A 25,460-nucleotide genomic window follows, 5' to 3' on the forward strand; every position below is an offset into this window, starting at 1 on the left:
CATAACTTATTGTACTCACAAAAACACATTTCTGATTGTTCATAAATATGTCATCTTGAGAATAATTTTTACTCACTTTCAGACGAGCAACTTTTATGATAATGCAATTACCGTCATAAGAGATTATAAAAAAGCAATAGTTATATTATGCAGAACTTTTTTTTTTTCATTTTTTTACTTTTATCTGTGTCGTTTCTTCCTTTTTTCTTATTATTTGTTATCCTACCCATGTTGTTTCGCTATGATCAAAGTGTGGAAATGAGTACTCATGTGCGCATCATACAGAAAGTGTTAAAAATACATTCGTTACTATGGTGACGAATAAATTATACAGAAAATAATGAACTTTCAAAAAATCTTGAAAACTCTTTTTCATGGAGTTATTTTTTCAGAGTATGCCATACGTTTTAATCTCCATTTACAAACAATAGAAGCTTTGAGGAGAAGGGTGACTTTGTTTTGTAAAGGAATGGTTATCTCGGGTGCTTTTCCTCCTGGCAGCGATTCAATGTGAGCAAGTGAATGTTACCATAGCCCCGGTTAACTCAAACAGTGTTAAGGGAATTAGGGAGATGGCACACTGTGTGGGCCGTTGGATGTTGGAAAAGTGGTCTCGTAAATTACAAACCCTAATTGTGTATGCGTAGCTCAAAATAAGCATTATTAAAAAATGCGTACGTTTCATCCTCATATCACAAATTGCTACAAGCCCTGAGATTGAGGTTGAGACTCCTTATTTAAGCCCTCCTGGAATTATTGGATATATCTCTAATATTTGTGATGATAGACAATATATCGAAATTTATTCAAAATAATCAGCTAAAAAGCATCAAACCATATTTATACTGTTGGATGAATTTTCATGTTAGTCATGTTTTCCAGGTTTGGAAGGTTTAGATAACTTGGATGAATTTCCTCAATCCACGTTCCAGTTTTGAATGCTTTTTTTATTGGGTGTGCATATTATAACTATAAACTATGAACGTATTCTTATGACAAATACATGGAAAGCGACCTGTCTCGTTTTTCGCTTTCTTTTCTTGGACAAAGCAACTGTCTCATTTCTGTCGGGGTAGTGCAGATGGTTACACATCTTTTGATCTTGATCATCGCGACATTGGTTTGTAGGAACTACTGGGAACTTAGTTTATATTTAGGTGGAATCGGTAGGTCAGTGGTTATGTTAGTTGACTATAGCCAAGGAGGTAGCAAGATGCTTTGTGTGACTGTATTTCCAGAACCTCCTTAACTAGCCATGTACTTTGCATTTGCCACACAATGGCGTTTCTGAATTGGGTGGGCGTAATTGATAAAACAGAAAACGACCAGAAACCACCCGTTAACAAGCAGAAAACCATCACAATATACAATTAAAATATAATAACAAATACACCTTTTTATAGTTTTAAACTTAATAAGCTGTTCGGTCTTTTTTTTGTTAATTCACTCTGTGTAGTACACAGAGTGAATTTAAAAATTTACCATTATTAAAATTAAAAGTTAGCACGGTGCCGATCATGTATAACAACCTAAATACCAGTGCGTTTGATTTACAGCATGGGCAAACACTTGCAGGTACCCACCCGCGGGACGAGCGCGATAATTCTTCCACGACACATTACTCCATCCGAGGGCAGCCAGAATCAAAACAAACGAAACACAGAAATCTGGCTGGTGGAGCCAATGTCTATAACCTGAACAATAGCTACTTAATTAGGAAAAGATGAACTTTCGAAGAACCTTAGCTTTACTACTTTTATCTACTTTGGTGAGATTATGTTATTTTATTTCATTTAGATACATTTGGCTGTACGTGTTAGCTACCCTTGTGCGCCAGCACGTGTTTTCTTTTGTAAGAAAAGTGGGACATTGCATAGTGGCGATATGACATTGCCTCCGAAAATTTTCTTTAAATTAGCACTCTGGTCAAACAGTCAGAACAACTGCAATTTAGGCTATGATGACTAAATAGGCCAATATAATCTATTCAGGCTATTTATTATCCCTGACTTTCAAGGTATACAAACATTCCAAATGTCCCACTTAGGCTCCTCCTGATATTAGATGACTTATAGTGCAATGCCACGTTTTAATTTTACATTGAAAACAATTAACATGCACACATTTCATTACTTAGAAAATAAAACTGGCCACAGCGTTATCAACCTTGAAAAAAATTTATCTATAAATTGGTTACAAATTTTTTATTGTTATTTTTTTAATATTTATAGCAATGGACAAATTTTAAGACAGAATTGTGCCAGTAGTTTTAGATTCAGTTTTCATAATGCAAATAATGTTTTGTACGCGCTATATGCGTTTACATATGTTTTCGACAACTGTCATACAGGTCATTTATGGTTACAACGAATGACTCTAAACTTAACTTTGACTTATTACATAACTGAAAATTATTCACAAAAGAGAAGAAATGTTCTCTAGGCTCAAACTCATTATCAGTGTTGTATATTTGACATTGCTTAATAGTATCTAAAAATAGAAACAATTTTTTAGTTTTTTTGGAAGTAGTAATTTTAAATAGCAAGAGGTGCATGTTATTTTTAGATTGTCTTATACTTGTTGCGTGCACACTTCAGAATCACTATCAATTGATTAAAGTTTTCAGGTTTTATTTTGTCAAAACTTAGAATAAAAATTTTAACTTGATTTTTTAGGAGTTATTGCATCTGGATTTCATCAACTCTGAAGCATTACAATTAACACAAGAAATTTATCAAGACACACTTAGTAAGAATAAAGAATATATGGAATATTTTATGGATATATTTTCAATTTTGCTTTAAATTTTTGTTACTTTTGAAGTTCCATACACAATTCTAATTGTGTATAGATTTATGTTGTAAGGCTGAATAAATTATACCATGCTGCATTGATCTCTTTATTTTTTATTCAATGAGAAACATTTTTATTGACACAGCTGAATGATTATTTAATGTATTTATATAAATTATGTATGTGTATAACAAACAGTGTTTTTTTTTCTTACAACTTTGACTTCATTTGCAAAGTGGTCATATTCTATTTTTTCTTTAAATTAGATTTTTTTTAAAAAAATTATTCAAAAAAATTTCCAACTAGCAAAAGGCTCAAAATTTTATAATAAAAATCTAAAGATTTTTAAGAAAATGATTCAGAAAAGCCAACAAATTGACTTCCACTTTTTGCTCACAACCATTTTATAATTTATGACTTCATGAAATTTACCTGTTCCTTAATTTTTTTTCAAAATTCATAGTATATTCCTATCATTATTTTAACCATAGTCAGATATTTCTGTGCTGTGGTAACTTTAATTTTCTTGTTTGTTATTATTATATATATTTTTTTTATTTTAGATAAAAATAAACTTGTATTTATTAATTTCTATGCCGATTGGTAAGTTTCTCTTTGTTTTTAGTGGGTGTTTAAACTTCAATAATAAACAAGGGATGAAATTAATGAGAAAATAGTCAATTATTTTTGCAAAAAAAATTTGAGGTAAATTTTCTAAATTATTTCTTTGAACTAACTGGTAGTAATTTTTTTTTACTTACAATATAAATTTAAAAATGATATTATTAAAGAGACTTATTCCATTTTTGTTTTAGTCAGTAGTTATAACCTTTTTAGATAAATAAACATTGCCAAAATTTCTAAAGTAAAATTTCTAAAAAAAATTCAACAAAACTCCTAGCTTCTTTTGATTTCATAGGTCGCAATTCCTTTTTTAACCTTTTGCAACATTGAGATATAATGTGACATCAATAATGAAGCAAACCAAAGCTGTCTATCTAATTCTTTTAACCATTGTTATGTGATTATCCAATAAATTCAAGCTGCCTGTGTATAATAGCATTACCTTAATGTACCTACAGCAGACAATGGAAATGTATAATCTATGTATATCTGGGTGTAACAACAGGGATTGAAAATTAATCTCACATATGCATTTCCATTTTTCTCATAAGAAATTAATATGTAGCATTTCAACGTTTAACTTCTTCCACCTGTAAAAAACCTTTTAGGAAATTTATCTGTTTTTTTTTTTGATGAAATATATTTTTTAAAGTAATTTATTCACTTACAGCTTTGTTTTATTGATTTTGTCATTCTTTGAGAATTCCTTACCCTCTTAAATTTTGACTTTTTTTAGCACTACAACTGTGTCGAATGTTTTGTGCTAAAAAATGGATTTTAATTTTTTACCTGTGGAACTTTAAAAAATCTAGGACCTTACGTTTTTTTTGTTTCTATGCCAAAAATTGTTGGTTGGCATACCCTAGTAAATCAATGTGACTGTGTATGAAATAACTCAGTGCCTTTACCATGTAGAACAATAACTTTTTTGTGAGAAAATTAAAAATTTCACAAACAAACAAACCACAAAATATTCCATTTTACATTTTCACATTAATTTCATCCCACATTGCATAAATTTTTTGAAGTTTCTGTTAATTCTTTTCAGAATGTTTCTGTAAGAAATAACTTACATGCTTTTTTATAACCAGCATAAAGTTTTGGCTGAAACTCAATGTTGCCTAATTTTATGTATCTTACAGGCACAACTGTTGCATACTTTTCGCTTTTTTACTATCTACTTAAGAAAACTAATTATACATGTTTTCCTTTAAGAACAAGGAAAGTCTTGGAAACTATTGCTGTTTTAGAATGAATCCCTCTTTATTCTTTTTGTTTTTTTCTGTAAACTCACTTTGTTTCCTAAAGCATTTTTGAGCCTTGTGTTGCTTATAAAAAAGCATTAATGCAATTTACTGCCAGTGTGTGAATAATGTGTTGGATGTGTATTGCGTGATTACGTATGTGTAACTGCACATTGCACTTGTGACTTGTAGGTGTATGTTCAGTGCCCAATTAGCCCCCATATTTCACCAAGCCGCTGACATAATACATGAAGAATATCCAGTGAGTATAAAATTTTCAAAAGTGGAATAAAACACAGGCATTGTTTTATAAAGGCTAAAAACTTGCAATAACCAAATAGAAAAAAATTGCATTCTGTCATTGTCTAATGAAAAGATGTCTGTGTTTTTCCCGCTTATTCCACTTATTTTTTTTCATGATGTAATGCACCCAGCACACTTTACTAACATAGCCACAGCTTCAAGAAGTTAGCTGTGCTTCGATTTTAGGTGCCATTTTAGTCAAATTCTTAAACCTATCTGGGATGATACTGCAAAAATAATACATGATGAATATTCAGTAAGTGCTGTGTTATTAAAAGAAATAAAAGATGTTTTATTGAAAATAAAAATAATTCATTTCGATTGATCAAAAATGAATGCATCTGACAGGAATTCATGAGGCAATAACTGGATTTCGTAACCAGTTTTTTTACAATTATTACTCTGACTGAACTTTTACTTTTTGTGAATTGAGTAACGCTTTTAGAAAGATTATCTTTTGTTCCAAGATACTAGACGAATAGGCAGTTATCTCATACAACGCAAAATTTTCTTTCTCACAAAATACACAACAGTATATTCAAGTTGTATTGAAGGTTTTATCACTATCTACTTAGGATGTCAAATTCGCACGAGTTGACTGTGAAAATCAACAGCAAATAGCTCTGGAAAATGCTATAAGCAAATACCCAACATTAAAACTTTTCCGCAATGGCAAAGTACTGCGGAAAGAATATAGAGGGCAGCGATCTGTTGATGCCTTTAGTTCATTCATAAAGCAACAATTAAAACCAAGTATGGTTGATGTACTGAAACCAGAAGATTTAAAAATAGATGTAAGTGTTTATCTGTATATTAATTACTACTTCCTGTGTCAAATACATGTACTGCACAGATCTTGTAGACCTTAGAAGTGTTTAGGTCTGCCTACTTGCTTTACGCATGTCTGCAGTTGTAAATGATTGATGGTAAAACCATGCTGGCTTCACCGTTTTTATTTTTGTAATGTTTCTTTAAGGTTAAGGGGGTAAAATCAGGGGAGACATTTTCTAATCATACTGCACCAGATTTTAACGCTTTATTAGTTTAATTTTTAAATAGCTTTTTCAGACCCACTATTTGTGTCTATGCTGCATCCTGTACAACAAGTTTCTTGAAATTTAACTTCATGCTTATATGTAAGAATTGACCATGCTTAAACAAGAATCTCAGGGGAACACAAGGAAATGTACATTTTGAAGAATGCTTAAGCTTCTAATAGATACTTCTGAAAGCCAAATATAAATATCCACCAAGTGTAGGACTAAGTATAATATGTAGAACCTAGATATATTAAACAGCGAATCCAATTGCATGCGTGCCATACTGTATTACTGAAACAAGATCCTTGACTTTGATTTTGTTGTAGGAAAATCGAAACACTTTCATTGGCTACTTTGAATCGAAAAATTCAGACGGATACCAAACGCTTGGAAAAGTAGGTCTTTGTATGAAGATTATATGAAAGTAACAGTTGGTAAAAATGACGTTGCTTAAATGTTCATATAATTTTTTAGTTGGCTGATGAATTAAGGGAAACCACAGATTTTTTAGCTGTGCTCGGGTAAGTTGCTTAACATTTACTAATTTTTCGAAGTGGATTTACATATAAACAATAGTGAAAGACGTGAAAAACGTGTTAAGGTCAGCTAAGGCTTGTTTGTATCAGAAACATTTTCTGTAGTTGTGGGGAAATTGTTTTCGCATGTTCTGATTTCCACTTTTTTTTCATATGGCATAGGCAGGACAACTTTTCCTGTGTTGAAAATGTGATTAAAAATGGTTTTAGCAGGCTGGTGTGATCGTTTTTGAAAATAGGAAATGTTAATTTTTCATGTTTAGAAATTCTTTTGAACTTAACGCTTAAGTTTTAAGGCTGAAAATTTGTATTGAATCTAAAAAAGTAAAAAATAACTTTGGACAGATTTGTGGAATTTTCTTGGAGAGAATTTTAATAGAAAATATTCAGCGAAATATAAAGTATAAAGTAGCTCCGTACAAAAGAAGTTGGTGGTGAAAACTTGCGTATGAAATGCTCATCTCTGTTTTTTAGTGATGCTTCTACGAAGGAACGTGCTGTTGGAGAAAATATTGTATTTAAACCAAAAAAGGTGTAAAAAATTGAATTATATTTTACCTTAAGAAAATTAGTTTTGGCGGGAATTAAATTTTGCATGTTTTTCGTAAATTTCGTGACAATTAGTTCCATTCCTCGAAAATTATTGGAGAACTCGCTATTTGCGAAATTCGTTTTGGATTTTGAAAAATGATTTGCACTAATTTCCTTCATCGAATTGACTATAACTGCATAAAATCCGGAATTTTCTACTTCAGCTGTCTTTATTTCATGTCTCCCACATAAAACCTCTTCAAAAACGGTATAAAATGAAAAACAAAATATCATCAAATTCTATTTTCACGAAATTTGCGAAATTTAATTCTCGCGGATATTAGGACTTGCCAACTTTGCAAAAATTAAATTATTTACTTTCAAAAAATATCTTGCGAAAATTATTGTTACGAAAATTAATTCCGTTCAACTATTGTAAATGATTTTTTTGTTTTTTTAAATGTTTTTTTTTTTTTAGAAATCAGGAGAAGTTGAAACAACTTACACTGGCTCTCATCAGAATTTTGAACTTCTAAAGCAGTGGGCAGAAGATAGAGCTAACCCCCTGGTCCGAGAAATTACATTTGAAAATGGAGAGGAGTTGACTGAAGAAGGTCTACCATTTTTAATTTTATTCCACAAACCGGAAGATGTCACAGCTATACAGAGGTATAAAAATGGAGTAATGAGAGAACTGATGGAAGAAAGAGGTTTGTGTTTTTTATTTTGAAAATACACTCCTAGACCAACTATATCTTTTTCCAGAGACTATGGTGTTACGGAAAATACCTGCATTTTTTTACTATCCATTTCTTATATTTTAGGCCGTATAAACTTTCTAACTGCTGATGGAACCACCTTTGCCCATCCACTTCATCATTTAGGAAAGTCGATTGATGTACGTAGAAAAAAACAGTACCGCATTTTCTTGTGTTTAATTAAAAATGGAACGTTTAAGAAAGGTTTATTCAAGAGACAGAAATAATAAATTATGTTGAACTGCTTTTTTATATGCTATCGAGACTACGTAACTACGTATATAAAAATAGACATATCAAGAGTCGAATACCCAGTCACAGAGCGTTACAACTAATTTTTTCAAGATTAAAACGCTAGACGAAGATTCATGTTTTCTAACAACCTTTGGGCTATACAACTGACAAAATATTACTTCGCAGATATCACATAGAAACACACCTGCTGGGTTTCGCAAGCTGTAGATTTTAAAATTCTTTTATCTGTGTGGTCTTATTCTGAAATTATTTGTTTTAGGGAGACTTAATGTCAATAATGGGATACTCATTTTCCCTGCTGAAGATGGCAAATATGGTGCGTCTGTTTGGTTTAACCTTCCATATTCACTTTTTAGGATTTACCCTTGATATGCATCGACAGTTTCCGTCATATGTACCTGTTTAAAAAATTCGATGACGTTGAGTAGGTTCCATTTGTTTGTTACTCGTGTATAGGTTATGGAATACTGTGTGTTTACACTGTTCCGTGAAATCTCAAATTATCATCCTCTTGAAAAGTGAAATCCAGCATATTTTAATTGTGTTCTTTCTGTTTTTGTGAAAGAAGAATAAACTTGAATTTAGTGTTCCTGGCAAATTAAAACAGTTTGTTGCTGACCTACATTCCGGCAAACTTCATCAAGATTTTCACAACCCACAACCTGATGATAACGACCAAGCCCAAGGCCACCATCACGGGCAACCATCACAAGAACAGCAACAACCAGAAACTCCCGAAAAACAGGTAAAGTCGCTTTTCTATATTCTTGAGAAAATAATGAAACACAATTAAAAACTTGTCTGTATGTCAAAAATAAAATGAAGTAAAATAAAATGAAAAATTAAGTTGAAAACATGACACGCGTTTTTACGAGTAATATTTTTAAGTCGTGTTTTACTTCTTAGGCCGATACCGATGACGGTAACACTGATAATGCTTCACCCGACCAACAAATTGGAGATGAACCCGAAAAGAAATCCGCCTCGGGGTCTGGGTCTGGAAAATCTCCACCAGAGACCGTTTTCAATAAATTAGCGCCATCTGAGAACCGATATACGTTACTTCATTGGAGGGATTATTCTGGAAATTACAGAGATGAATTGTAATGTCTTCGTTTAACTAAATAACCCATTCAAGTTGTTTCGTTTTTCAGTTGACTTAAAAACTGAAATATAACGTTTATACATCCTATGAAATTTTTAGTATTTATGTAGCTACTTTTTATCTTCTAAAGAGAGAAGGTTTTTTTAGGAATGCATCGACGATTTTTTCACACCTCGTCTCACATAATTGTTAGTATTTAAAATTGTATACTTTGTGGATGTGTTTTTGCAGTTTTACTTCCGATGTTCGTGTAAAGAGTTTTTGCTGATGACTTTATTTTCCACTTCGTTTAGGCTAAATATAGGCGTACGGTAATTGTTTAATAGTAATTTGAGGAACAGATGTTATTTGTATCTATTGCTGAGAGGAACAAACTTAGACATCTGTCGTACCTTCTCTTTTGATGAGTCGTAATCGTCTTTCTTGACGTGTCGTAATCGTGTGAAAAAGCTTTTGCAGAAAAATGTCGAGAATGTCGGCAGTGCATTTTTCAAAACAAAACATTTTAAACTATTTTAAAAGAAGAAGCCCGTTGGCTTGAAGATTTCCGCATCAGCAGAAATAATAAGTATTAAAATATGTGTGAGATTATCCTCAGAGAACAAAAACGCAATGCATGTTATCTGCACCAAAGTTTAACAAGTTTTAAAACAAAGAAAAAACAAAGTAAGCCCAGCGTAAATATCTTTTGTTTTGAGGACAAAACAAAGTATAAGAACAAAGTCTCAAAATTTAAGAACATGTTAAGATTATTTTAAGGCTTTGTGAAGCTTGACTACAAGTTTTTTTAAAAAAAATATAAAAAATCCAAGTGCTACAACACTTTGTAGCAATTATCATCAAATTAGGTAATACCATAAATTTACAGAATAACTGCCCCCTGCTGAATAAGCACTACTACATAATTAACCTCCCTGCCAATAAACCGCCCCTTTTAATGGGTGAAATTAAATAAGCTCCCTGTCCCTGTCCTAACGGTACATTAAGAACATCCCAGGAATATTTATAGGCTGCATTTTAAAAACGTTAAAAACATTGCAAGGGCTTTTTACCATATTCATGTTCTTATAAAAAAAGAATGTGTGTATATAAATAAAAAAGTAAAATATTTTGCATACAGTATTCTCTAAAAAAATAAAACTTTAATTGATGTCTTTGAAATTAATCTAGAAAATTGTGGACATTTTTTGATATATAAAAATTCTTTCATGTAACATTGAACTTCTGAATGTTTCAGTATTTAGGCATTATTCTAACTCTCTCGCTCAATTTGAAAAGGCCGACAGTGGATGTTTTTATAAGGGCTAATCTAAAAAAGAAAAAACATTCAAAAAATGAGGAACAATAATACAATTGGATACTATTCCATACACAACATATTTATCCCTCATTTATCCCTCCATCCAATTTTAAAACCATCAGGAAAGAAAATGTATATACGAGACAGGTAAAGTATGTATACATGATTTTATTCACAGTGTTCACAACACACGTAAGAAAGACTAATACAAAAATTATTATTAATTGTGAAAATAATTGATTATACTTCATTAAAAATTTGTACAACATCGCTGAAACACAATTTCAGTGTAATATCACCAGACAGACGACGAAAAAACCTATTTTCTTCCAAGTTTAAACCTGTTTTAATTTTAATAGGGTCAGGTTTTTTTATAATAACTTTTACTTTTTATGCTTTTTTAGCGTTGTACACTCATAATTTTGTTCTTATATATAGTTTATGAAGGTGTTCAAACATCAACCTTTCTAATTTCATTATTTCTTGTTGGCAAAAAACTCCCAACATGAACTACCCTTTGCCTGCTCTAAGCTGGAAAACTCGGTTTCATGTGGGCAATTTATATTTTGTTTGTGATTGTATGCTCCAGTACACAAATTGCAGTTACATTTAAAGAGAAATTTATGAGGAAATGAGAACAAAACTTATATATGTAAATTAAGTCACATCCAACTGCAATATAAACCATGTCGGCGAATACATGCCAACGTAAATCGAGATTTTTTGTTAACACCTGGGCATTTGCCTCGGCCAATTGCAGTGTCAACGACGTTGTAAATTATAAATATAATGTGGTCTGGATTTTCAACTTCAACTAACATAAAAACTGTTAAAACATAGTATATATATAAGTGAGTAATGCGCAAATCTTAGAAATAGTCAATGGCTTATTTCCTGCATTTTTTAGCCTGTCAATTTGTGTTTGGGGTATGGAATGATAAACATCATTGTGTCATAATGAAACATGTCTAGCTGGCTAGCTACTATATAATGGGGTTAACTGTAGCAGGGAAAAGTGATTTTACAAAATTCAAGTATAATTTTATCCAATCGATGCCTGAAAAAATATTTTGTAAATGCTTCTGCTGGTTGGTTAGGGAATATACAAAGCAAGTTCAAGTGCCCAAGCTTTCAGATAAAATTCTTAAATTTACAGAAATAGTTAATAAAACCCTTTTAAAACTAAAGAATAAAGGGGTACCTAATTCCAGTTGGCTGACTATTAACCCCAACTAAAAATTTGCTTTTCTGGCAGCTAGCTAGCTTTAAGTATTCTAAAGTTAGCTAGCTTGGCAACTAGACAAAAGACATGTGCAGATCAGCTAGAAAACACCAGCTAGCGAATCAAAATACAATAATTCTTACCTTACATCAAGTATACTATAATATAAACTACTCTGGAGTTCTCACCAGCAAGCCAACCCTAAAAGAAGTTCCCCACAGGCAAAGCCAAAGGACACGATGCGTACAATCAGAATTCAAACTGCTTTTGGTCATTGTCCAAAGCTTTGACCAAGGAATGTAGAATACTAGAAAATCGTGAAGATCAGATTATTTATTTACAATCTGTACTCTTATTAGTTGTAAACAAAACGAAGCATTTCTATAGGCTTTTCAGGTAATAACAATGACAGGGTCCGCGCAACTATTTTAGCCTAAGGCCTAAATATCACAACCTCGTGTATCCATGCTGCGCTGTCTCTCTCTGTATCCCTCAAGGCGATTTTAAAGATTCCGCCTCGCGTAGCGGTCGGCGGAAATAAAAAAAAATAGATAGAAAAAATAGAAAAAAACTTTGAATGAAAAAAAATGTCTATTTCTTTCAAAAGTACGGTTGGATTAAAAGTTGTGCTGCAATGGCCCCTTCCTGTCATTTTATTGGAAACACATGCAGTCCTCCCAGCATTTGTTAGGCTTTTTTCCAGTCCGTCCAGATATAAATAAGTTCTGAGGACGAGAGAGATGCCAACAATTTCAATAGTTTAACTTTTTTAAGAAGAACTAATCGGCGACTGAACTTCATGGTGTTGTTTGCATAATGGCGCCGTGCTTAGTGGAAAAATAAAATGCGTTCTGCGAGACGGAAAATATCCTCTGCGCTGAACGCTCCGCACGGAATAATCCGCCTAGTGGAAAACCGGCTTAAAAGGCAGCATTAAATTTGTGTGTTGCATTGTTCCATTAGGCCACTGTTGCGTTTTTGACCGATCGATCGGTTTGAGTCCATTCTCGTCCCCAGTTTTCTTTTTTTTGCCTTTTAGATTATAAAAAAAGACGGCAAAGTGGTTTGGAGGAGTCGAAATTAAACGGGACCTCTGCCTGGCAAACAGGGTATGAAGGTGATGGTGTAAAAGACACGTGACTGAAACTCTGGGAAGATGGCAGTCTTGATGATGTAATGATTAACGAGAGGAAGCAGTTTTGTATGTTTTGTTTTATACAACCTTAAAAATTTAATCAATAAAATGGCGTATAAGGAACCTCTCTTAAGTGATTTAAGCGACCGAAACGATAGAGGAACTGAAATTGAGATAAACATTGGGACTGATACAATAATATTGACATTAAAAGAGAAACTAGGAGAGGGTGCTTTTGCATCTGTGTACAAAGCTTTTGATAACAGAGGAAAGCCATTTGCTGTAAAAACAATTTCATGCCAGAATATGCAGGAATATTATTCTATAGCTGAAGAAATAAACATTCTGTTAAAATTAAGAAATCCAAACATTGTAAGAATGTATGCTTTTGATTATTTTAACACAACTGCATTGCTTGTTATGGAGTATTGCAAAAATGGCACATTAAATGACCGTTTACGACAACCTGTTGATAATAAAATGCAGTACACTTGGCTAGCTCAATTGGCGTCAGGTCTGTCATATCTGCATGGCCATGACATTGTTCACCGAGATCTAAAAACAGAAAATATTTTAATCTGTGAAAATAATGATATAAAAATATCAGATTTTGGTATTTCTCGAGAATTTACATGTGTGAAGAATGGAAATGATATAGAGAGATATCAAAATAATTATTTGTCACAATATTTGCATGCTTTTATGGGAACATTTGCTGGTACACCATTTTGGGTTGCTCCAGAAGTTTTTGATTTAAAATATAATGAGAAAGCAGATATTTTTTCTCTTGGTGTAATATTTCATTCTATACTAGAACGTCAATCTTGTAGATTTGACGGTCATGAATATTTTGGTGTGTTTGTTGACCATTATGGTAAAATGGTTGGCATAGGCTTAGCCATGTTCGAAAAAAAGCAATGGATTGATCCAACTTTTAATTGTGCAAAAAACGAAAAACTTCAGAAGCTTGTGAGAAATATGTTGGCATTTAATCCAGAGGAGAGGCGAACTTTAGAAACAATTGAAATTGAAATGAATGATATTTTTATTGAAACTTTTGGTTCTAACAACCATGAAGAGGAAAAAGAAAATTGGTTATCATGTAAGTCACTGAAAGAATTTTTTTGTTGTTGTTATTAAAAATTTTAATTTTTCTTGTCAATGACTGTGTATGAGCGTTGTGTTAGGATTTATTTTGCTTGTATGTGAAATTCATTAGCGCAAGCAATTGTATATAAACTGCATAGGTATATATATTTTAGTGAAGTCCTTAACCCTATTTATACTGGAAGGCTTCCACCACAAACTCTCTTTTCTCATTTTAACATCTAAAATACTTCTCCATTAAGTTTAAAACTATTTTATTTGAAAATTATTTACTTGGAAATGTTTAAAATCCTGTTTCGTGTCTTGCCATGACAATGGTGTCTCTAAACGAGGTCTGAGAAAAAATAGCTTTGAACTTTTACAATAACCTACATTCTGCATTTTCCAAAATGATAATATTATTAAGGGGTAGTTGCATGGAAACAATGTATCAAACTAAATTCACACACAAACCATTTGCTTCGACTCACAATGGTTAGTAGCAAAGCAGGTGTTCTTAGAAGCGCAATAACATCAAAATCTTCAAGCTGCGAATGGCAAATGAGATAATTCTCATCATCATTTCAGCAATGGGGGAATTTTCTATATAAAGTTTCATAAGCAGAGCTTATAGCTTACCTCCCACTTAAAAACAAGTTTTTTTCATATGAAAGAGCTTAGTATTTTGGACTTAGAAGTTCCACTAATTATGACATCATCTCCCATATGCTGAAAAGCAATTGCTTTATCAATGATAATTGTAATGAGTAAAAATTAATATTCATTTCCCTTTATCAACCTAAATGTCTGAAAACATTAAATACAACACCTCACTTAGATCTAGGAGATGATGTCATGCATAATTGGGGGACCTATAGACTCAAAAAACTTTAGAAACAAAAATTTTTAAAAGAAATAAAAAATACCTAGACAACTTTTCAACCTCTTTCATATGAAATCAACTTGTTTTCAAATTAGAGGTAAGCTTTAAGTCATTCATTTTATTTGAATGGTGTAAAAAGCCCAGTATAGATAGATATAGGGTTGAGGTATTAATTTATTCTTTTTATGTTTCTTATGTCTTTTTGCAACAAACAGAAATTAATAAAACATTCCATCCCCCCCCCTCCCCAATCCATACTAACTGCTTATCAATACAAGTATCCATACTTGTATTGATAAGCAGTAATACCGACTTGTTTTTGTTTATTTTAAGCTTGTTGTGAACGCACATCAAACGATAAGCCTTACGTTTCATCTGTTGTGGGATTCAAATATTGTTTAATTTGTGTTTTGGTGTATTTTGTATGTCTATTCTTAAATCTTTGTGAAACTGTATTTAATATGTGGTTTTTAAGAAGGTGAATTTCCACTTAAAAACAAACTAAAATCAAAAACTATATTTCAGCTTTTTTTGCAAAAAGAAATAGCCAATCAAATTAAAGTATGAGTGGAAATTCAGCTTTTAAGAGTGAAGTCATTGGTTAACATCTATAAATTGCATTTAGGGTTTTGTCGGGTTTCAACGTTATTAACTTAAAAATAAAGCAAAGAGCTTTGTTTTAATTACTCAAGGTTATGTATGTATAAATAAATTATTTATAACAATTTGTGTATTTTAAAGAGTTTTATTAATTACGTATTAGCTGATGTTTCTCGAGTTAACAGTACGGGAGTCAACATGTTTTACAAGTCATGTTTCTTCTGCTTATTTTTTTCCCTCACACCTACACTAAAAGTTTGTGATACCACTATTTAATGTACTCTAAGAAGTGCCAATAATCTAATCCTTCTGTTCCCTATAAAAATCTTTTTTTTACATTAACACGTATATAGTATTAGATAGTATAGTATTAGATAAATTGTCATTGTAAAGCAGAAATATTTTTGCGCATCTTTTTTGTAAAATTGCGTATCTTTTTGTAAATTAAAATTTTGAATTACTGTTTTTGTTTTGCGCACGAAAAATAAAATAATATTGTAATACTTTTTTTTATCGTTACCCTTAACCCTATTAACAACGGAAGCCAGGGTGCTATAAAGCTCCCATGGCTTTTTTGATTACGCTTAACTTTTTTTAGTTATGTGTATTAGTGCTAGTGAGGAGGAGTATGGAGTTATATATGGGACAATATTCGTGTATGGCTTTTGTGGCGTCGTAAATGCTTTTTGTCGCGTCGTATCTTTCTTCGTGGTGTGGTTTTTGTCGCGTCGTATCTTTTTTTGTGGGGTGGTTTTACGTTTCGTCGAGTCGAAATTTGTGTTCGTATTTCACTTCGGAGCGAAAATTTTTATGCTTTTTTAACACGAAATTACTAAATTCGTGTAGCAGTTACAAGAAATCCAAGTCACATGAATAAAGTGCAGTAAAATAAACAAAACCTTTAGTGCTAAAAATAATATTTTATTTTTTTATGCAATAATTTTTTATGTAATAATTTATGTTTATGTAGCTAGTTAGTTTACTTGATTTTTGATATTTCATCAGAATCCATTAAAACTACAAAGTAGATAATAGATTATACAGTGTAGCATGCTAAAAATGTATGGCTAGTTTAATCTATAGCTAAGAATTTATCGTTTATTAAAAGAAAATGACAAAAATAATAGCTAACTCTACCCAGTAAGACCAAAGTCTCTGTGTTCGTAAGGAAATAATCCAGGTGCCAGGTATAGTGACGCATTAATATTCTAAAAGGCTGATCCTTTTATCTTTATCATTAAGTTTTCGACAGTATTACTATACTATCCAAAAATACGTCGTGTGGATTAGCACATGCGTCACCGACACAAGAAATGACGTCAAAGAATCTTTTTGCACTAAGCAAAATATGGAGGGGGTAACGGTTGTTGATATTGAAAAAACATTTTTTTAAAATATGTATACGTATATTTATATATGGATTTTTATTTTGCTTGCTTTGAAATTTGATAATTGTCCACAAGGAGATTTGCGTGTTAGAGGGATTGTTGTTATTCGTGGATAAAAAACACTGCAAAGGGCATTACTCAGTAACTTCTGTGTTTTGCTAACTCATATGTCGAATTTGAGGCGTTTAGGTTTCACAACTAAAATTAGAAGCAGTTGTACCTCTTAAATAGTTGCATCGATAGATCTTCAAAGGAGTTGCCAAATGCGCAAAAAATGAAACGTGTAACAACAAGGGCCAACCTCGTACACAGGGCTTTCTTGATTTTCTGATATTGGGTCAGCTGAATCTGAACGTATTCGTAAAGATGTTCAATTTAAAGAAAATTATAAATGCTTCGTGATCAATTTAACCCTTCTTGATTTAACTCACTAAGACATATTTAAAGAAAGCTTGTCCCCAGGGTCTACTGGCCTCTGAGCCGTTATTAAGGAGTGGCTTTTTCACCGTTATAAAATTCATTAAAAATGCAAAATTCCGTGGGAACTAGGTTGAATTAAAGAAAGTATCATTGTAGAGAATTTCTCTATTTTAACACGATCTGTGTACCATGCCATTATGTATCAAACTCAGAAAAGAAACAGGATAATTTTTTTCCTCTCCATGTCACTGTTGAAATCCATAAATTAAAAATGCGCATCTCTGGATTCGCTAAATAACAGCCGAGCGGTTTGTAGTTTTGCAATATTATAAGCCCAACTTTATCGCGGACCTTTAATATGGTTAAAATTTAAGCAGGTTTTACTTCCAGAAATAATACACGACACGTTGGTCCCCCTAATTTTTGCTAGTAATAATTTTTTGCGAATCGTTCAAAGTTCACGGTTTTCTTAAGATTTCAGTGTGTTCCAAATCAAAAACAAAACAAAAAAACTTAGCGATAAATATCTGTTTACTTGTTTTTCAAAAAATTTAAAATGTTACAAAATAAATCGAATATGTTTTATGCTTCTCGTAAGCTCAATTTCTTTTAAAAATTTCCTTTCTATTGGAGTAAACCAGATTACCTTGCTGAAATTGTAGTAAAACTTAACCTATGTAGATCAGTCTTACCGCGATGTTTATCATTGATAGAGGAGCAAAAGTTGCAGTCAAAATTTGTGGAAAGCATTACAGAAAATGCCTTCTCTTCTCTGAACTAGAAAAAAAGAACTACCGGTACATATCTTTCGATAAAAAACTAACATAAAAATCTAAATCAGAGATTAACGCAGTGTAGCATAAAAACACTGGTCAGAAGAAGAAAACGGCGGAGGTAAAATGGAAAGACATCCGTGATGTGTTGCAAACTCTCATCAAAACTCTCATTCGAGAAAAGAAAAAAACGTAACTGTTTAACTATACAAAGATGAAGAAAAAAGGATATTGTCACTAAATTAATTTATATTTTTGTTTTTAACCGCAGTTTGTCACAAGGGTAAAGAATTCCAAGAGATTTCGTTGTTTTTTTTATTGTTTTTTTTTCGCGAGTATTAATTCTCGTAGTTTACATAAAATCAAAACTTTTGCGATACAAATTTTCGTGATTTTGCGCAAAAACTGCGAAAAAGCGCGATAATTAGTACCATTAAGGTACGTCAAATGCCAAGGAAAACTATTAATAACTGAGCTGAAATTTCATTAATGACTGAGATATTATGTGCAGTGTTCTTGTGAGAAATTTCATTAATGACTGAGCTATTATGTGCAGTGTTCTTGTGATAAATTTCATTAATGGCTGAGCTATAATGTGGAGTGTTCTTGTGAGAAACTTCATTAATGACTGAGATATTATGTGCAGTGTTCTTGTGAGAAATTTCATTAATGGCTGAGCTATTATGTGCAGTGTTCTTGTGAGAAATTTCATTAATGACTGAGCTATTATGTGCAGTGTTCTTGTGAGAAATTTCATTAATGGCTGAGCTATAATGTGCAGTGTTCTTGTGAGAAATTTCATTAATGACGGAGCTGCTATGTACAGTGTTCTTGCTTACCTTAATTCATGAAATTTTCGCGCTAGTGTAAATTGTAGCGTTTTATTTTTTGCGCACTTAGAACGCACATTTAATTTTCGCGCTCCTTTTAACCATTTTGCATGGCTGATTGGCGTTCAAGCTTGGATTTTCGCCAACCAGCATCGATAATATTGTGATCATTATGATCTTTAATTAAACAATTCAGTTTCTGTGGAAAAAAAACTGTTGTCGCTTACAAGAAACATTTACCCGTTGTCGTTTCTGACCCTTACCCCCTGTTTCCACTGAACTTTGCACATGTAGCTTTTTTATAAAAAATCTACAAAGATTATTTTTAAGGTGATTCTCAACTTCGTCCCCAGGGTTCTTTTTCTCTTTCTGACAATCTTGCACGGCGAGAGAAGTAAAAAAAGAGCCCTGGGGATGAAGTTGGTTGATTTTAACTCCTTCTGCGAGGTGAGCTAATTGATTAGTGAAGAAACAAAAATTATTTTTAAAATATTTTCGAGTACTGGGATTGTGACGTATTTAAAATTGAGGTTTTAAAAATATATCAACACGCGTGGATGTTTTGTTCGTGAAAAATTAAAATTAATCAGGCCAAACAAAAAAGTGTCAAACGTTTTGGATATGTTCCTAAATTGACGTCATTTAAGACGTCATAGACATCAGGCTTTTTTTGCGGTGCTTACAGTGCGGTTAACTTCTATATAAATAATACCAGTATTTTGTCTGTCTCTACGCAAAATGGTACCACAATATCGAAATATGTGGCAAGCGATTATCTGAGAACCGAAATGCATACAAAAGGTGTATGAATTTTTCAACGGAATAACGACCAGTTATTTGTAATACATTACTGCTTATTGTAACATTGTTGCAGCGTCAGCGTAACGAACTCGCTCGTTCTCAGTCCTTTGAATCAAATGAATAGGCCCCAAGGAGTATAATTTGTTTGATATTTGTTATTTAGGAGGAGGTGGCGAAACCTCATCCTGCTTTGACTACTATTGCCCCGTTTGTTGATTAGCAAACGAAAAATTAAAGTAATGAAAAAGAAGATATTTGATATTTAGAAACAAAAGCCATATCCTGCTTCTGCTACGCTCAAGTCGAGACAGTTTGGATACTGTGGTAAATATGCTAACAAAAGAAACAAGATTACGTCATCAAAACACCAGGATATGTTTACTTAACAGTGAACTTAACTTTCGTGTTTACATAAATTCTCTATAAAATGAAGCGCTTGAAGACCTGTTGGTTAGCAAATGAAAAGTGACAAAAAAGAAGATAGAACAAACAAGATGATAAAATCCATTTTGTTTTGTCTGCAGCTAACACAATATGTTACAGCGAATAAGGAGAAAAACTTTGTGCGTGGTCCTAACCATCTAAAATCAGCTTGGCCACAAGACGAGATCGTTTTTGGTTTAAACCTGCCATGGGTGTTCGGTGAAGAGAAAATTGGCAAGATCGGAAAAAGTGGCTTTAATTACCCTCAATATTTTGCATCAGCAGCTGATGTAGCCGTTGAAGATATAAACAACAATAGGCGGTTGCTACCCAAAAACAAATTGAAATATCTTTGGAGGGAAAGAATTACGGATACTCAATGTGATGAAATGCAGGCTATCAGAGGACAAATTGAACAAATCAGGATGGGGGTACATGCTTTTATTGGTTTTGTGTGTAATTTTGAATCGGTGACAAAGAATGCTGCTGCAATCAACCTCCCGATGATATCAATGGTGAGTACAAAAAAAGCTCTTTCGTCCTTCATATATGCGCGCATAGTTTTAATGTTTATGTAACATTTATTCGCCTTATGACAAGACAAATTTTAACTGCACAGTATTTATAGCAACCTAGTCCCCAGGATTATTTGCTTTTGAAAGGTGTTGCGCAGTCGCAGTAAAAGGTGCTTGTATTTAGAATTAACGTTTAAAGTATGACAACTTGTCCACGTGACACAAACAGTCAACCTCGTCCCCGGGACATCCTTCTTTTCTGACATCGGTACGATTAAATATGGAGAACGAGATTGATAAAAGTCAGCATCAGGCTTAAGAAAAAAATATGAAATATTTTCCTTTTTTTTCTTCGTTCTTTTTATTTATGGGATATTTTCAGACTTGCATTAAAATCATGACTTCACAACATCAATTTTTTTTCATGTTACACCTAAACTCCTCTTATATCATCTTAGTATTGCTAATTTATTTCAAATGTCGCACACTGCGTTTGTTCTAAATTTTATAAATAAATCCTTCAAAAATTATTCAAAAAAAAAACATTTAAAAAATACAGTACAAAGATGTACCCAAAATTGCATTAGACAATACCTAAATGTTCTCAATTGACTTTCCCTCCCGTTGTAAAGCTTCGGCTTCCCCCATGTTTATATCCTATTTTTAAAAACCTAACAGTAGCAGGGGAATAGGGAATAGGGAAAGATGCAATGTTTCTGTTAGTGTAGGAATGACCAGAGAAACCACTCGACTTAGCTGGTAATAATAATTATGAACTTTAGTTCAACCCCGTTCTCGAAGCTCTTTTAAAACAATTTTGCTCTGCAATTTTTTTGTTTTTTTGTAGGATTACAATGCTATGACAAAGGAAGAGTCGGCAACACTTGCAACCGTCTCGCCATTGGGCACAGGCGTGGTCTCGATGATAATATCGCTGTTACGAAAGTTTCATTGGAAAAAAATCGCAGTGGTTTATGAAGAAAATAAAATATGGGAACCAGTTTATAAGACTTTAAAAAGACAAATTTCTGATTCTGATGAATTTAAAATCACACTAAAAACTAAGTATGACATTCGGGACACATACAGATATAAAGACGAGAATCTTGATCACATCTTTATGCCATTTCTAAAAGAACTTCCGTCAAAGGCAAGAGGTAACTTTTCATCTTTTATTTTTATTTCTCCCTATTTTATATATTTCATGTTATTTTTAATAAAATACCTTGTCGAGAAAGAAAGTCGGCGAAAAAAGCTCGATAAAAAATATTTGTTACTTAAACAAAATTTGTTATTTTGCAGAATAAATTTTCTCTGTCGACTAATTTTTGTTGAGTTTATAAACCTTAAAAAGCTTAAGCGGTTTAAAAAAAAATGAATAAAAATGGTTGGTCGTTGAATCTATGAGGAAAATTTAGCATTTTTGTTCCGAGAGCTTTTTTAGATAAATCTCGAAAGTAGGTTCACCTCAAAGCTCTGGAGACGAGAATAAAATTTAGTCATTTTCGCCTTCAATTACTACCAGCACTGTATTTTATATTTAGTTGTACTGTTGCTGTGCGAGAAAGGTTACCTTCGCCAGTTTATGCTTCACGTTGCAAAACAAGGATTGGACAACGGAGATTACGTCTATATTGCGATTCATCCGTTCGTGTCGAGTCCTTCGCTTCTAAGAAATGTAAAGATATCCAAACTTGTTTGGTCCCTTCCATGGAGAGGAACATCACAAAATGGTGGACCATCTGAAAAGTTGTTGTTAGCTCAGGCGTACCAATCTCTTTTCGTGATCCAACCGCAGGTAAGCATTTTCTCATGTACTTATATTTTAAATTTTTTGTGTTCTATAAAGTTGAAGATTAAGGTTAAAAAAATTGGCATAAGAACAACCTGGGGCCCAGTATAAACATAAGAAGTCCTAGGTACAAGCTGGTAAAAACGAGATGATCAGTCAAAACAAATATTGTGTATACTTTGGTAAACCTAGGTAAGTCATAGCGGAAGTAACAAAACATGGCAGCCTAAAGTGGAATCTACTCTAAGATCTACACAGTAAGATATATAACGGGTAGCTAGCTATATGACGGGTAGCTATGAGTCGTTATGTACATATGGCAACCTGTATTTACGCATGGTTTAAATCGTCAGAGAAAGCCTTGTCATTTTATAAAAAATATATTCCCTAAGAAGTGGACGCGGAAAAAAGAGTGCTATATTCATTATAAATTTTATAAGGTTTACGCGAAAATGTTTTTTCTATTTGCTAGATTCATTGGTTGACGAAAGAACAAGAAAAGAAATACAACAGATTTAAACAACAAGTGAAAGATAGAATGTCAAAACCACCATTTCAAAATAACCTCTATTTGGGGCTCAGCAAAAGAGTAAAAGTATACTAACAAATATTTTGATATTCATAATAATAAAATAAACGTCTACATTATTCGGTATATTCTAAGTACTGTTTTTTTAGCCACCAGTGCAAGCGGAGAGATTATACAATGCAATAATGATGTACGCACTTGCTATGAACAAAACAATAGAAAATTATGACAGCATTACAAATGGAACTGCAATCATTGAAAATATGAAAGGGATGAAATTTACAGGTGAAACACTCATTATCAACCCAGTGCGTATTCGCGTTGTACAGAGATTCTTAAAAAGGCATGGAGGAGCCCAGGGGACAAAGTTGTATTTTAAAATAAAAAAAATTGAATTTGTACAGCTCAAGATCTCGTGATGTGTAAAAAATGCGATTAGTTGTTCTGGCGAACCACTTTTGTTCTCGGAGGTTTTTGTCTATTATATCAAAAAAAAAAATTCTTGAAACAAAGGTGCTTGCAGAGTTAAAGTTCAACTTTAACTCCATTCACAGGACTTTTATTCACGGAAAAGGAATGAAATGATTTGGGGACAACTTTTGTATCAAGGTTTCTCCTTTCTCTGTTCCTAAAAATAACCATTTTAAGGTAAACATGGAATTTTTAAAACATAAGAGACAATTTGTTTTATAATCTTTTAAAACTTTAGTGTTATTACAAATATTTTTTTTTGTAAGGTATCGATGGATCTCCACTTTTTGTTAATCCGGATGGAGAGCTCCAACCACCTTATAATGTACTGCAGTTCCAGTTCAAAAAGAAGAGTATGAAAAATCTTGCCGAAAAGAAAAATATCAACAGTACGTAGTATACTAAATTTTACTTTGTAAAAAGAGAGAGACGGTACATCCTTTCTATGTCATATTTGGGTCATTTCCCCAACGTACATTTATTACTTGGCAAAAGTCTTATTTTGTTATGACGATTAAGGTGGGCAATAAAATCATTGAATTTTGGTGTTTTTTAGTTTTTTTGGATGACCATTAATGCCACTATTCTAGAATTTTCCTGTATATATTTAGGCATTTCATCCTACCAAAAAAAATTCCTTATTTTAACTTCACACATTTTTTAGATTTCTCTTTTTCACCAACGCCAATTTATAAGATGACACCCATTTGTCATGGAGTTTCTTGCTCAAGTGTAACATACAAGATGGAAAGTATCAAGGGCGCTCGTGAAAGATGGCAGTTAGGATCCTTACCACTCGATACACCTAAATGTGGATTTTTTAATAAAAAATGCTAGGATATGTAGACATGTTTGACCTTCTTTCGACACTCGCACACAAGGTTAAAACTGCAGACGCAAAATCGTCTTGAGCCCCACTGCAATAAAAGATTACAGCAGCTATCATACTGATTGCCTGTATTTTCGTTATATTCGGTATACATTCTTCTAAAACGTCAACGTTGATCCCAGGGCTTGCAGCGTCTTTTGATATGAGACGCTGTTTAAAGATAAAAAAATGAGATAAGCCCTAGGGGACGTGATTAAAATATTGAAATCATGAAACCAACGCCAATGTCCACCAATTTAACACAAGAAAATCAAAATTATTACATCCTCTTCTCTGAGACTTTTCGTTGTCTGAGATTGTCGGAAAGAGAAAAAAGACCCTGGTGACGAGGTTCAGGAAACCTTGAAGTTTCGATTTCTATTATTATTTGATTTTATTCGTTATTATCATATGTTTGGATATTTTCTAGAATTTTGATTAGCTAATCTACACGAAATATATGCTATATTTTCAATTTCTACACCGAGAAACGAGTGCTACGAGAGCAAGGCCTTTGTTTTCTGGAAAAACGAAAATTTGTCCGAAAAAAATTTTCAAATTTTTTTTCCTCAAGTGAAAAATAATTTTTATGAAACTAACACTAATATTAACAGTATAATTATTCTTTAATTTCGCATATTGCCTTGCAATAACTTATATACAATGTATATAAGTTCTTGTATATCATATATACAATGTATATATGGTATACCATGTATACAATGGTTTATGTTCGGTTTATATGATAAACTAGTTATATCGCCCTTTTTCTTGAAAAATATCGTCATAATATCGTCATAATATTTTTCATTATTTTCAGGCAACGGAATATAACATAAATGATTACAAATTTTATTATAGTCATTTCGATTTGTAAAATCCAGTACAATATCTAATAATAAAAATAAAAGTCAGAAATAAATATAATATATAATATACGAATATGTTCAATTTAAAGTCTCTTCTTTTTATGAAGAAAAAAACATAGAATACAAACGATCAGGAAAATGACAGAAAAACTTCACACATGACAAAGTTACGTTTTGGGAAGAAAATAGTTGTCTGTCAACCATAGTTTAAAGTATTACTTACAAAACCAAGTACTTTTATCGCATGTTCGCAAAATCATCAGTTTTTCTGAATTTTACTTCAAAACAAAAAGATTGAATATTCTTTACATGCTTTTTTACTTTATATTTACTTTGCATTTCAAGACTTCTTTAAGTGCAGAAACT

General features: G+C 32.4%; 3 protein-coding genes across 6 annotated transcripts; all 3 read left to right on the top strand.

Moving 5' to 3' along the window:
• Positions 1-1,601: 1,601 nt before the first annotated feature.
• Positions 1,602-9,591, top strand: LOC130641377 (endoplasmic reticulum resident protein 44-like). 2 transcript variants are annotated; one of them, XM_057448150.1, is made up of 13 exons: positions 1,602-1,768; positions 2,676-2,748; positions 3,357-3,396; positions 5,151-5,220; positions 5,540-5,758; positions 6,331-6,399; positions 6,479-6,525; positions 7,015-7,072; positions 7,550-7,781; positions 7,896-7,969; positions 8,441-8,508; positions 8,670-8,829; positions 8,991-9,591. In XM_057448150.1, the coding sequence occupies exons 1-13, from the start codon at positions 1,724-1,726 to the stop codon at positions 9,189-9,191; spliced, it is 1,356 nt and encodes a 451-aa protein (XP_057304133.1). In that variant the 5' UTR covers positions 1,602-1,723; the 3' UTR covers positions 9,192-9,591. The 2 variants fall into 2 exon arrangements, with proteins under 2 accessions (XP_057304133.1, XP_057304132.1); XM_057448149.1 differs by lacking the exon at positions 5,151-5,220 and adding an exon at positions 4,854-4,923 and having other exon boundaries at positions 1,603-1,768.
• A 3,181-nt stretch (positions 9,592-12,772) lies between these two features.
• Positions 12,773-20,024, top strand: LOC130641382 (serine/threonine-protein kinase pdik1l-B-like). 3 transcript variants are annotated; one of them, XM_057448157.1, is made up of 2 exons: positions 12,773-13,948; positions 15,149-16,259. In XM_057448157.1, the coding sequence occupies exons 1-2, from the start codon at positions 12,955-12,957 to the stop codon at positions 15,295-15,297; spliced, it is 1,143 nt and encodes a 380-aa protein (XP_057304140.1). In that variant the 5' UTR covers positions 12,773-12,954; the 3' UTR covers positions 15,298-16,259. The 3 variants fall into 3 exon arrangements, with proteins under 3 accessions (XP_057304140.1, XP_057304142.1, XP_057304141.1); XM_057448159.1 differs by lacking the exon at positions 15,149-16,259 and adding an exon at positions 19,894-20,024 and having other exon boundaries at positions 12,774-13,948; XM_057448158.1 differs by having other exon boundaries at positions 12,774-13,948; positions 15,441-16,259.
• Positions 20,025-20,085: 61 nt separating this feature from the next.
• Positions 20,086-24,706, top strand: LOC130641381 (receptor-type guanylate cyclase gcy-22-like). Its single transcript, XM_057448156.1, has 7 exons — positions 20,086-20,565; positions 21,413-21,722; positions 22,110-22,363; positions 22,830-22,952; positions 23,036-23,171; positions 23,624-23,746; positions 24,022-24,706. The coding sequence occupies exons 1-7, from the start codon at positions 20,086-20,088 to the stop codon at positions 24,192-24,194; spliced, it is 1,599 nt and encodes a 532-aa protein (XP_057304139.1). The 3' UTR covers positions 24,195-24,706.
• The last annotated feature ends 754 nt before the right edge of the window (positions 24,707-25,460 follow it).

This window comes from Hydractinia symbiolongicarpus, chromosome 4, assembly GCF_029227915.1.
Source record: "Hydractinia symbiolongicarpus strain clone_291-10 chromosome 4, HSymV2.1, whole genome shotgun sequence".
Taxonomy (NCBI): Eukaryota; Metazoa; Cnidaria; class Hydrozoa; order Anthoathecata; family Hydractiniidae; genus Hydractinia; species Hydractinia symbiolongicarpus.

Bases quoted from the DNA above. Each gene is read 5' to 3' on its own strand.
- LOC130641377 (XM_057448150.1), top strand. From the start codon at position 1,724: ATGAACTTTCGAAGAACCTTAGCTTTACTACTTTTATCTACTTTG. The intron at 2,749-3,356 runs GTAAGAATAAAG...TTTTTATTTTAG, and splicing joins AATTTATCAAGACACACTTA to ATAAAAATAAACTTGTATTT. The intron at 6,400-6,478 runs GTAGGTCTTTGT...ATAATTTTTTAG, and splicing joins GATACCAAACGCTTGGAAAA to TTGGCTGATGAATTAAGGGA.
- LOC130641382 (XM_057448157.1), top strand. From the start codon at position 12,955: ATGGCGTATAAGGAACCTCTCTTAAGTGATTTAAGCGACCGAAACGAT. The intron at 13,949-15,148 runs GTAAGTCACTGA...GTTTATTTTAAG, and splicing joins AAAAGAAAATTGGTTATCAT to CTTGTTGTGAACGCACATCA.
- LOC130641381 (XM_057448156.1), top strand. From the start codon at position 20,086: ATGAAAAGTGACAAAAAAGAAGATAGAACAAACAAGATGATAAAATCC. The intron at 20,566-21,412 runs GTGAGTACAAAA...GTTTTTTTGTAG, and splicing joins ACCTCCCGATGATATCAATG to GATTACAATGCTATGACAAA. The intron at 22,364-22,829 runs GTAAGCATTTTC...TCTATTTGCTAG, and splicing joins TTTTCGTGATCCAACCGCAG to ATTCATTGGTTGACGAAAGA.